Below are 12,737 nucleotides of genomic sequence, written 5' to 3' on the forward strand. Positions count from 1 at the left end.
AGCGACCAGGCCGGGAGTGCCCTAAAGACTGACCAAGCGGAGGCCTAGGGTCAAGATTACAGCCTTCCCTGACCATGCTCCTGCTTCTCGCCAGAGCAAGCTTAGAGACAGGCCTGGGGAAGCACCCTAACAGTGCCAATTGCAACCCTGGATCCTTCAGCCTCAGTGGGCATCCACTAGCTAGCTCCTCCGGGGCCCCAGGATTCGGGCACATGGGAAGAAGATAAAGCTTTGTGGAGAGAATGCACTTGGAGATTCAAGACGTGAGCGTCTGCACAGCCGCGAGGTCTCAGGATCCCTAACAAAATAAGTCACCCTGATCGCCCAGACAGAAGGCTCCAGGGTGCCTGCTCTGGCAACAGCTTTGGTGCCTGATTTTAAAAGAGAAGGAAGAAGAACTATGGGGACTATTAAAAAGGCTGACCCTAGCTCGGGGTGCCCAGAGGAGGCGACTGGGAATGGCTTAAACCAGCACTTTCCTGCCAGTATTTCTTGAGCTCCCCTTAAACCAGCCGGGAGTCATAGGTATAGTGTAGCCAAGAGCGAAATCCGAGGGTCCCAAATCCTCAAGGTGCCTTCCCTGTTTAAGAACCTTTAGGGAAAAGAAAACAAAAAGGATTGTTTCATTCCTTATTAGAAAAAGCAGAACTACTTCTCCCCGGGCCTGGAAGTTGCCAATTTTATGTTCCTAGGCACTCCCTACCTTAAGGATTCCTTTTGGTAAGGGGAGGTAATTGGTCTGAGTCCCCGTGAAAAGAGGGGATGCATTTTCTCCTGAGATTTGCAAAGTCTAGTTCGCTTACTTGGAAACCCCCTGCCTCCCTCCTACGCACCTGCGTTCTTGAGTCACGCATAAGCAGTGGGCCGTTTCACGCCTCTACAGGCCAAGGTCACCTCGCAACCGGGTCCCCTCCCCCATCAACCATCAATCCTGTAGGCTGTGTCAGCTCTCCCCCCTCTCCTTTTCAAGAAGTTTCTGTTCCTTTTATTTATTTAATTTTTTTCCCAGCCCGAGGTCCTCAGTGATAGACTCCAGCGTGGATTTTAATTGCTTCAATCAGCGGTCTTTCTCTGCAGCCGTCAGTCAAAATCCGAACAGTGGGTCCGGGGACCCAGCGCGTGACTGCGCAGGAACCGTGCGCCCCCCGGGCTGGCTCACGCTCAGCAGGCAGACGTTAGGCTCTGCTGAGGAGATGAAATGAGTCCGTCGGCGTGTAGGCGGCTCATCTTCACACTCCCCCGCACCCCCCTTGGTACCGTCCCCATGCTCTGAAGTTGGGCCTGATTGCGGCCAGGTGGCCTGGGCTCTTGAGGTCACAGCGACCTCGGCGCGGGTTTGGAGGAAAGCAGGCGGGCGCGAGAACCGCTTTTGCTTGGCCGCAGCCAGAGCCAGCCCTCAAACAATGAGCCAATCGATGCACACGTAAAACCGGTCTCGGTCACCCTTCCAGTGTCGCCAAGGTCTCCCTGGTCACCGGGTGACCAGGGCCAGCGTGCAGTGGGCTGCCGTAGCACCCTGGACAGCGCGTCCAGGCAGAGGCGGGCTGGAAGCGCCTGTGGCTGGGGCAGCCGGGCGCCGGCACGCCTCCCTCCCCCGCATCTGACTCGCGCTAGAACGCACAGCCTCACACCTCACGATCCAACGCCTCCATTTCCCCTCCGTCACTCCCTCATCTCCCCACCAAGCTCCCTCTCCCTAAAATTCTCCTGGGCCCTTTCTACTTTTCCAATCTCCCGACTGCGAAGATCCTGGCGACTTCCCCCATTGAAGCCCGGCGAACAGCAACAGCCAGCCGCGTCCCTATCCCCTGACTCGAACACACGCACGAGCACTGGCACACGCAGACAGCACGTTTCCTGTCCCTGTGTGACACCCACCCTCGTCGCGCGGACGCGCCAGTCCCCGCACGTTGCCCTCCTCCTGACACACACACACACACACACACACACACACACACTCACACGCACGCACGCACGCGCGTGCAGGGTCGAGCCGAAGGCAGTTCTCCCGCAGCCACTCGGAAGGCGACTGGCGCCAGTCTTGCAGAACCCATGGCCTCTCCCGGCTCTGGCTTTTGGTCCTTCGGATCTGAAGATGGCTCCGGGGATCCTGAGAACCCGGGTACAGGTAGGACGATCGGGACCTGAAGCGGGGGAGCTTTGTGAGTGGCTTGGGACTTGCAGGGCTAAGCAGATGACCAAAGCTTTGACATCTGCAACAGGAAACTTGTTCGGGCACTTTGCCCTGCTCTCTGGGTTAAGTCCGTAACTGTGTGAGCATCCCAAAGCTCCACAGCCTTTTGTGCCCTGGGAAGAGGCTGGGAGCATCTCGGGCCCCTTCCCGTAAGCGTAGGCTCCTGAAAGACCGCAGCGTCTGCAGGAGTCGATGGACTTCAAGGACCGGGGCTTTGCTTGGGGACCTCTAGATCCTGGGCAGGGAAGCCGTGGGGCAAAGAAAGGGAGAGTGTTTGGGGTCTGGAGGGCAAGGGTGCCGAAACGGACAAGCTGGGGTCTAGGAAAGGCAGCGCTGGCTCCGCAGGGAGGGTCTGGAAACCTGAGCACCTGGCTAACAAGTGCGAAGGGCCGTGGTATGGGCTTCTTCCTCGGATACGGAGGAGCGAGGGCTGGGCCCTGGAGTCAGGTTCCCTCGGGCTCCCCCACCTGCTGAAAGCAGAGTCGCCCGCGGCCGCTGGCGGGCTTGGCGCCGGGTTCCCAGATTCCCGGCTGAAAGACCTCGTTCACTTGGAACGAAATTTCACTCGCCCGTCTGTTCTCTTTCCGCTTCGCTGTCCCCCTGCCTGGCGAATGCAGCGAGAGCTTGGTGCCAGGTAGCTCAAAAGTTCACCGGCGGCATCGGAAACAAGCTGTGCGGTGAGTGGTGGTGGCGCGCTGGGGGGAAGGGCGGGCAAGGTCGGGGGCTCAAGGCTTGCGGAAGCCCGGTCGCCACGCTCGCAGCCGGAGCTGGTGGTGTCCCGGGCTGCGGATGGGCGGGGATGAGGGAGCCAGGATTGCCGCCCACTGACCCAGGCCCCGCGCCCCGTGTCCTTGTCCAGCTCTGCTCTATGGAGACTCTGAGAAGCCGGCGGAGAACGGCGGGAGCGTGACCCCGCGGGCCGCCACCCGGAAGGCCGCCTGCACCTGCGACCAAAAACCCTGCAGCTGCCCCAAAGCGGATGTCAACTACGCGTTTCTGCACGCAACAGGTAAAGGTGCCTGCTGGCCGGGTCGGCGCTCCTCCCCGCCGAAGCCTGACCCCCGGGCTCCAAGGGGGATGGAGGGGGCGGGCCTTCTGAGAATCTTGCTCGGAACTGGAAGGGCGTGGGGTCTGCAGGCTGGAGAGCGCCGAGAACCCGGCCCTAGCATTTCCCCAGCGGAATCGGCGGCCACAGCGCCCCGAGCCAGAGCAGCCTTGAGAACTGGAGGTGGCTGGCAGCCTGGCGTGCGCCGAGGACGGCTTCTCTGCGCTGCCCCAGCCTCTGGGTAGGGCAAATTTCCAGTGTCCTCCCAGATAGTTCGGAATTGCAAGGATTTTTATGTGTTCGATTGGATCTAGAGTAATTTGTAACCGTGATTTCACCGAGAAACGGTTCTGCTTACGTGAAGCCTGGGTGCTCAATTTTACCTCCGCTTGCCTGACTCCCAGTCTCCCAAACAGCGCTGGAGCGTGCTCACACACACCCACACACTCCAACTTTGACAACATCTGGCCTTCAAAAGTCACAGATCAAGACTTCGCATGATCCTCTTTTCCTGGTTTGCCCAAAGGCATTTCTCAAACATTCCCGACATGGAAGTCTTGACAATTAAAATTATTTACTCAGAACATTTAGGACAAATATTTCACACCTGTGAAATAGTCAAGCTGAGCCATTATTTCTGAAAAAGAATAAACCAAGCAACACGCTGTGTTTATGTAAGAAAATTCAAATTTTAATTCTGGAAGGAGGTTTTGTCCGCTTGTGTTTCCAGATGCTGTGGGTTTTGTTTGAAACCAGATCTTCTAGCCCTTAAACCAGATCTGGCCTCCAGCTCCCAGGGAGCCACACACACACCCCCTCTTGCCCCAGCCTCCAAAACACTGCGATCAGAGTGCTAATAAATCCACCTCAAAGAGGAAGTGCCTGATCCGTGATTGCCTGGGTCTTTGCGTAGTGAAATCTAAAGTGTCCTTTCCGTTCCGTTCTTCAGACCTGCTGCCAGCCTGTGATGGAGAGAGGCCCACTCTGGCATTCCTCCAAGATGTTATGAACATTTTGCTTCAGTATGTGGTGAAAAGTTTTGATAGATCAACTAAAGTAATTGATTTCCACTACCCCAACGAGCTCCTGCAAGAGTATAATTGGGAATTAGCAGACCAACCACAAAATTTGGAGGAAATTTTGACGCATTGCCAAACAACTCTAAAATATGCAATTAAAACAGGTATTGTGCAACCAGCAATAATAAAGCTTTTTTGTTTTTGCAATTTTCATTTTTTTCTATAAAATCGTTTCTGTTTCTGTTGGGTCGTGTTATTTTCAAAACTGAAGTTACATTCATTTAAAAATAATCATTATAATGATTAGCCTTGTTAACAATATCAGAGCCATCGTTGTGGTGTAAATCTGAAGACTGACACGGAGATTAATCAGAGGTTGTAGAAGCAACCATTTGTCAGCAGGGGCCAGTAGAAGCGACCCAAAATGGAGAAAGAAAGGGAAATGTGGAAAAGAGAGCTATAAAGACTAAAGATGCCATCCAGTAAGCCTGACCTCCAATCCAGAGCTGCTGGCAATTCCCTTGGCACTGAACTGATCAGGAACCCCAACTAACCAACTCACAGTCTTCAGGCTGGAGAGAGAATGTTGTGGCATTGTTTCAGTGACTAAACTTTAGAATTGAATTCCAGTTTTTCTCCTGTTTTGAAAGAAGTGCGTGCTCAGACACACACACACACACACACACACACACACACACACACACCCACAGTATAGACTAGCTTAGCAGTCCAGCGGTATTACATAAGGATTTGTCTCCGCAACAATTGTGTATGTGGATAAGAATATCTGACATTTTTAAGGGTCCGTTTTTTAAACATGTGTGTTATGCTCATTGGCTTCTCATAGCATCCTTTAAAACAGGATAAAATAATGTTGTAATTCCAGGTGCAACATCATTTTTAGTGCCTCCCAAGCTTTCTTCCCCCCCAGATTCTGAGTGTCCTGCTTTTTTTTTTAACATTGTCTCTAATCATTTTGATACACAGAGAAACAGACTAAAAGTGATAAATATGACTGCCTTTCTGAGGTGGACGAGGGAAGGCTGAAGGATCTACAGTAATTTGTAGAATTTAAAAGATTTACTGGCAACTAATAAATGTGAAATATTAAGGAAGTATTAGTCATGCAAACGCCGTATTTTATGCTACCATTTTATGGGTAATTTATTAGTATAACAAATAAACATTTTAAGAACGTTTGCTACAAAAACAGTTTAGCCTTCCCTCCCCGCCCCACTAAACATTTTTTATATTATCAGAGGAGAAAGGTTTACATAGGAGCCTAGGGAAACTGATTTATTATATAATTATTTTCCACTTTGGAAGGCTGTAGACTTGGAAATAGATGTGCAGGAAAATGAGGTAACTTGTTGATTTCTGTGGATTATAATTTTTGGAGGTTTATTAGATATCATCCACTAGCAGTCCTGAAAAACCCACGGGATACACATGCCAGGCATGAAGTGATACTCTGCTTCCACCTGCGTGTCATGTGTCCATCCATGCAACCTTGAGCAACGCTCTGAACTCTTTTCTTTTCCGGTTGACCCATCCCCCATATTTGACATTTAAGTACACTAATGGCAAATGGACAAATTGCTCACAAATAAAAAAGAATGCATTCTTTTTTTTTTTAATCTTCATTCTTTAAAGCTGGTAGTCTTTAAAATGCAATTTAGAGTTAAGATAATGAGAATTGTCAGTCAATGGAAGTAATAGTTCTGTATATCAGTGCTCTATTACTGTCAAGGAGGAGGAGTAAATGGATCAATGAAATTCTTAGATTTTTGCTATCTCTTTTCTGTAAAACTGCTAGTCAAATGTTGCTGCAGTGCAACACTTTATTTGAAGTGAAGATAAAAATCTGATGATTAAGATGAATATCTCTATATTACTCATGCCATATTTTGTCTTCTGTCTATACATCCCCAAATAGCACTGCAAAAAATCATCAGCAGGCAGCTTTTGTCCTCAACTGTCAAGCTTATGGCTTATTATGCTGTTAGTGTCCTGTTTGTCAACTAGTACTACAGTCTATCAAAACAGTCGCCCTCCCTGTCACCATCCAGTATTCTTGTGATCCTCGGGAGGTCATTTTACGAAATTTCACCTGGTCCCTGATAACAGCCATTAACCTGATTCCCATTTGGCCTCCAACTTTAGAAAGGATTGGAGGGCAGTGAAGAAGACTTTTAAATGAGGTGTCTGTGTGTTGTTCATATTACTTGTAGAGAAATTGCTAGAACTAGAAACTTCCTTGGATGGTTAGGATTCTAGAATAGTGCCTGCAGGGATTGTTCGGTGGCCAGGAGAAGCAGGGTAATGTTAATGTAGCCTTCCATTGTTAAGAGAACCCTTAGACAAAAGAAACTGGAGCCAGTGTAGGAGGAGCACCCTTCCGCAGGTTGTCATTTCACAAAAAGCAGTTTTAAAGGACCTCTGGCTCCTCTCCAGCTGACTGTGCGCATCAGGTCTCATTTGCCACACACTAGCCTTTGCACAACCGTTGAGACTCATTTGCTACTCTGTACAGGAGTCTTCCTGTGCTTGAAGCAGAGCATGGCCCTCTTGGTGTGTTCATACCACAAGAGCCGGGGCAGTAGGCTGCCCAGTGCTGTTGGAACTGCTATGAGATTCAGAGGCAGCTTCTCACACCTTCAGACAGCCCTGGATGGATGTAGTGGGAATCCCCTGGAGGCAGTGTGCAGGGGCCACAGGAGCAGAACAAATGTAATTAGGGGAATATTTCTGCCAGAACCCCAAAGGACATGCTGTTCTGACCTGTCAGACTATCTCCCTCTGTAGTTTCACATCATTATCAGTGAATGCAAGCTGTGATGCACGAGAAAGTCCGATAAAATTGCAGACCAAGGCCAAAAACTATATGGAGAGAAGGAAATCTAGTAACAGAAGCATCAAACTTGTGTTTAGTTTACCCAGGGTATTTGCTCAGTCAAAGTGTACTGGAGTTCTGGTGTCCAGAGTTCCTGCACACACCTTACAATTCCTCTCGGTTTTGTGTGGAGGCTACCATGCTAGAATTTCCACAGAGTTAAATCCTGTGTGGTAATAGGTAGGTTCATCTAAAAATGCATATAAGCTATAAATCCTAATTGATTTCCTCACTCAAAAATTATTTAGGGACAACGGAGTGGAGGGCCCTCTGAAGGGAGAAGCAGGCTGTGATGTCACCTTCTTCAGGCAGCAATGAAATGGAGAAACAATGAGGCAGAGAGAAGGGGGTGGTGTCTTGCAACAGCATCTGCAGCAGCTGAGGGACTTCATACCTTTTCTGAATGAGTAAACTGATGAAATCAGAGTCAAAGGACCTGCAGAAGAGAAAAAAGGGGCGGAGGCAACAAATACCAGTCCCTCTAAAATGTGCTCCTTCCCGTGCCTATCCATCCCCACTGTCAAACTCTCTAGCCACATGTCCAGGGCTGATAAGAGAGCCTTCTAGTCCCTGAGATAAGCGATATGCTTTTTCCAGTGCCGTCTTTATCTTGTTTCGCCCATGCTTGGGATATGGGACTCACATCACAGACACCAGATGTCTAGCAAGTGACAGATACCTTTTTTTTTTTTTTAAATCAGATGCTATTTCCATAATTTTGCTTTTTCCAAATTGCTGTTGCTAAACAAAACATGGATTTATTGATAGGCTTCTATGGGACAAGGTGAGAAAACAGACTTCTGATGAGATATTTATAATCACATTTTTTAAAATAATAACCTCAGAGTGTATGTGGATGTCAATCCATTTACAGAATTTTAGAGAAATCTAGAAGTTGATTAGATAATCCTTTTAATGGGCCAATCTTGCCATTGATTATATTCTTCACAGATCTGTGTTCAGCTCTGCTCTAAGTCTCAACTGAGAGGTGGCTTTGTTGATCGTAATCACAATTCAGACAGGAAAAAAAAAACTGTCCAGAATTAGCTTTGTCTATGCCATCTCTAGACACTCCTCACCTTTGAATCCAGGGCAAATCACTAGGCAGAGTGTCCTAGTTTCTCATTTTTGCCCTGTCTTTGTAATCATCAGTCATTTGTCACTGATATTATTATGAATGCTGGCATGCCTGAAGGATGCCGTGGTATGACTGATTCTCGAAACAGCTCAACAAAAGGACTGTTAACAGTAACAATGCAAACGAGAGGAATGAGTCAGGATACCATAACATTTTAGTCTGCAGTAATATTGGAAGTATAGTGTGAAGTGATCTAGTCTCCACATTGCAAAGCACATATTATTTTTAAATGGCCTATTTGAGAGATGATCTTTAGAGTGTGTCTTGGGAAATACTAAACTCTAAGTAGCCTCCGGTTAAAAGAAGGTTTACTTGAGTGTGTGTGCACATGTGCATGTGATCATGTCTTATACTCACAGGTACATTTGCATACTAGATTTCTGAATATGCATTACTTGTAACTGAAGCATCTTTCTAGATCCTGTAGCTATATATAAAAAAGAAAATATGTATTGGGGAAACATTGATTTTCACTGATTGAAATCCTAATTCTCTTTTATTCAGGGCATCCCCGATATTTTAATCAGCTGTCTACTGGATTGGATATGGTTGGGTTAGCAGCAGACTGGCTGACATCAACAGCAAACACCAACATGTGAGTAGCTGATTAGACAAAAACCTCCTTTGTGCAAATCTCTTTGTATCACGTGTTCTCACTCTGGCTTACTTTTTTAAATGCCTTCATATGTCCTTGATTTTATCAAACTATGCAAAATGTTAAAATATAAAAGAGACTTTTTAACATTTTTATTTAAAATAATGTGTTATATGAAGAATAAAGCCCAATGTTGCATTTTTGCATAGTCCCATTATGTCGTGCTCTGTACTCAATATGATAAACTTCCCCTGCACATTATGACATAATAATTGAATAATAATAATTATGACAAATAATTGAAGATCTTGGCTTTATGGCAACAGAAAAATGAGCAATGTTTGGAAAACCTTTTATAAATAATTATATATTTAATGTTATAATCCTTGCATCGATAAATGTAAGTTTAAAAATTGGAGAACTTCTGTGATGTTGTGATGGCGAATAACTTTACTTGAACTACATGCATAAAGTGTGGTCACTTATACATTTCAGGTTCACCTACGAGATTGCTCCTGTATTTGTGCTATTAGAATACGTCACACTAAAGAAAATGAGAGAAATCATTGGCTGGCCAGGGGGCTCTGGAGATGGAATATTTTCTCCTGGTATATATACTTCAATTTTTCTGTTTTGTTCTTCTGACATGCCATGTTATAAACTTAAGAAGATCAAACATCTATTTTGTGTTTATGATTAAGCTACCTAGGCTATGTGCTTATCAAAATAATAAGTGAGGCTGAGTCCATTGAAAACACCTTTAAGCTTACTAGTGCTTAAAAATCAGTTATTTGGGGTTGGGGATTTAGCTCAGTGGTAGAGTGCTTGCCTAGCAAGCACAAGGCCCTGGGTTCGGTCCTCAGCTCTGGAAAAAAAAAATCAGTTATTTGTGCTCAACAGAGTATAATCAGACATGATATTCCCTCTATACTTCTACCATGACCCTACATATGAGATGTCTGGCTAGTGCTGGACAAAAGAATAATGATTGCTAATAAGGAAATTCACCCTCTCTGCATTTCCCGGAACTAGTGAAATGAAAAGAATCATTTAATACGACACCCAGTGTGTGACAGCGTGTATCGAAGTGTGTTTCCTCAGTAGAGCCCATTCCCTTCTCGGAATAATGAGCAGCAAAGTGCATTTAGACTAATTTCAAGGGGGTCTAACAGTGCGTGGGAGATGATTCCTTAGAGCTAAAAGAGTGTGGTGATTTCACTGAGGTATTTTTCCTTCCTGCTCTTTATCCAATCTTTTCCATTTTGCCTTTTATACCAGCCACCTCATCCTAAGCTCCATTATTTACACCTCTCCCAGCCCATAGAATCAACCTCAAACAAAATGCTGTGCCCTTAGCTCATGACTGTGACCTTGACTTGATTCACAGATGAAAGAGCAATCAGGAGGGTGATGGAGGAAGTCACTGACCCATGCAAAAGAAGCCTGGTATCAGAGCAGAACCTAGTCAGTGAGAGGAAGCCAGTCTTCAGTACGCTATGATGGGTGGGTCGGACAGGAAGGGCCACAGCCACACCTGGCTTGTCTGGCACAGCAATGCCAGATTCTGATCCCTCTTAAGCAAAGCTGCAGAGCCAGGTGAGAAGTGAGAGAAGTGTGCAGATGAAACAAGGGCCAAGCAACAGTAGCCTCAAGGACAAGACTTACATATGTTTGTCTAACCAGCTCTCAACTGTTAGTTTACGTTTTTAAGTGCATACTATGTCTTCTCAGACGCTAAAAGGAAGGTGATAGTTAAATGAAACAGAAAATTAGCCTTAAAAAAAAAAAAAACCCAAAGAGTCAAAAAGTACTCTCCTCTTTGGCGGGTCATAAAGGATAAAGACTAAGGGAGAAAAGGCCTGGCTTAGTCACAGATCTTTTCCTGACAAAGTCATTAAAGGTTGTAGGATTCAGGCATCCGTCCTCATCCTCATGTGGTATTGCACAAGTTTCTTCATTATCAGGGCTGCAAAGCCTTTAGCTGGAGGATGACTGAGGTACAAAATGGGGAGCAGGAGGTCAGGTCTGGAAGCTTCTAGAATAATTACACTTGAGGGCACTTTCTTTGTATGCATTTCCCTTCTTTTCATCCCCTTCTCTCCACCCACTCCATCCTCAGACTAAGAATTGTAACAAGAGCCACAGTTCTCAACTAGGGAGTCAATGTTGCCCTCCCAAAAGAACCATTGGGAGTATCTGTGGATATTTTGAGTTGTTGTGGCTTGAAAGAAAATGCTGCTTGCAACTGGCAGCCATGAATGGGTCCAAACATCCTACATTGCCTAACTCAACCTGCCTTTAAGGGATTCCGTAGCTCCAAACGTCAGTTAGTACTAAGACTGAGAAATCATAGCTAGAGTGAAACATCCTCAAAAGCTGTGCTTTGAGTGTCCAGCATCATACACCGTCTGTCTTTCAACTGAGCATCTGATCTGAACATACTTGGCCTGTTTTATGCTGTCCTGGATCTCTATGGTCCAATAAGGTACTAACTGCCTACATTCTGACTGTAGAAATGTCAAGGTCTGGTTAGTGGCTGCTTTGTACCAAATGGCCTGCCTGTATCAGAGCTTAGGATTCGTGGATCCTTCAACCTGGTCGGGCCTGCCTACTCCTCACTCACTAGAAGAACAGACTAATCAAACCATCCATGAAATAGTCCCAAGAGTTTCTTCCTTGAAGTGTGGCAGAGAGATGACATTTTCACTCTGCCTTCTGGACTCATGTTCTCTGTGCCAGCATATTCATGTGCATTTATATTTCCTGGATAGCAAAATTCCTAAGCTTCTCCACAGTCCTGCAGAAAGTTTCATTGCTTGTCATGTGAGATGCTCCTTACAGAGTAGGGTAAAACTTTATCATAGGAAATCCTTGACAGTCTTGGGGAAATACAGGAAATGTAATTCCATGTGAGGCTGACATCATCAAACAGCATTGCATTATGAATACAATTGTATCTCAGGGATATCTTTGAAAGAAAAGACCTGTTTAGAGGAATAAACAGAGGATGGTGAGGTGAGCGTGGATGTTTATCCTGCATTCTGTAGGAACCATTAGCAACCTGCAGCATTAATGGTAGTTTATTTGTCCCAATTCAAGCATAAGGCATTGCTGGGAATGGAAAAAAAAATTAGCTGTTTGCCTCCATCACAGTACCAGGGCTTTACAGGCCTAATGCCCACTGGTTATGCTTACAAACTAGAGAGACAAGGAAAAGTCTTTTTTCAAAAGTCTCTTCAAGATAGGCAAAGTGGTACACTCATGAATTCCAGCATTTGGGGGGCTGAGACAGGAGGATCATGAGTTCAAAGCCAGCACGTGTTACTGTTTAATAATAAGAAGACCGTTTAAAGAGCTACGCAGCAAGAGTTAAATAAATTAAAATTCCCCCTTGAGGTGCTTTTCTTTTTCTACCCCCACCACCCACTTTTTTGACAGGTTCTCCTTATAGTCCTGGCTGTTCTGGAACTCACTATGAGATAAGGCTGGCCTTGAGTGCGTGTGCCATCATGCCTGGCATTTAAGGTGCTTTTCTTGCTGTAGTTAGGCCCAATGTGCTGTTCTGAACCCTCTTAGCTGTGTCTTTGAATCTGAGGATGCAGTTCAAAAGAAAGCTATAAGGATTTTCCCTGGAAGTTATAGGTCAAGGTTTCTTCAACTTTTCCCACTCATGATCCCTTTTCACCTGGGAAGTTTTTTATCTACCTGGGTTTCTAGACATATAAAATACATATACAAATAAAACATTCACTGATAATAAATCATAAACAATTATTTTATTTATTATAAAGAATTATTTTAATTCTTTGTTATGGATAACATTTTACCATTTATCAAGGACAATCAAATTTGC

At 45.9% G+C, this 12,737-nt stretch overlaps 1 protein-coding gene across 1 annotated transcript in view; it reads left to right on the forward strand.

Moving 5' to 3' along the window:
• Positions 1 to 1,437: 1,437 nt before the first annotated feature.
• The window catches only part of Gad2 (glutamate decarboxylase 2), a 64,395-nt gene continuing 53,095 nt past the window's right edge, over positions 1,438 to 12,737 (forward strand). The window contains exons 1-6 of the mRNA XM_036187106.1: positions 1,438 to 2,128; positions 2,812 to 2,871; positions 3,054 to 3,203; positions 4,189 to 4,422; positions 8,794 to 8,884; positions 9,380 to 9,492. Of these exons, the coding sequence (XP_036042999.1) occupies positions 2,053 to 2,128; positions 2,812 to 2,871; positions 3,054 to 3,203; positions 4,189 to 4,422; positions 8,794 to 8,884; positions 9,380 to 9,492 (724 nt within the window). The 5' untranslated portion in view covers positions 1,438 to 2,052. The remainder of the gene's footprint in view (positions 2,129 to 2,811; positions 2,872 to 3,053; positions 3,204 to 4,188; positions 4,423 to 8,793; positions 8,885 to 9,379; positions 9,493 to 12,737) is intronic.

This window comes from Onychomys torridus, chromosome 5 (genome assembly GCF_903995425.1).
Source record: "Onychomys torridus chromosome 5, mOncTor1.1, whole genome shotgun sequence".
NCBI classification, from domain to species: domain Eukaryota; kingdom Metazoa; phylum Chordata; class Mammalia; order Rodentia; family Cricetidae; genus Onychomys; species Onychomys torridus.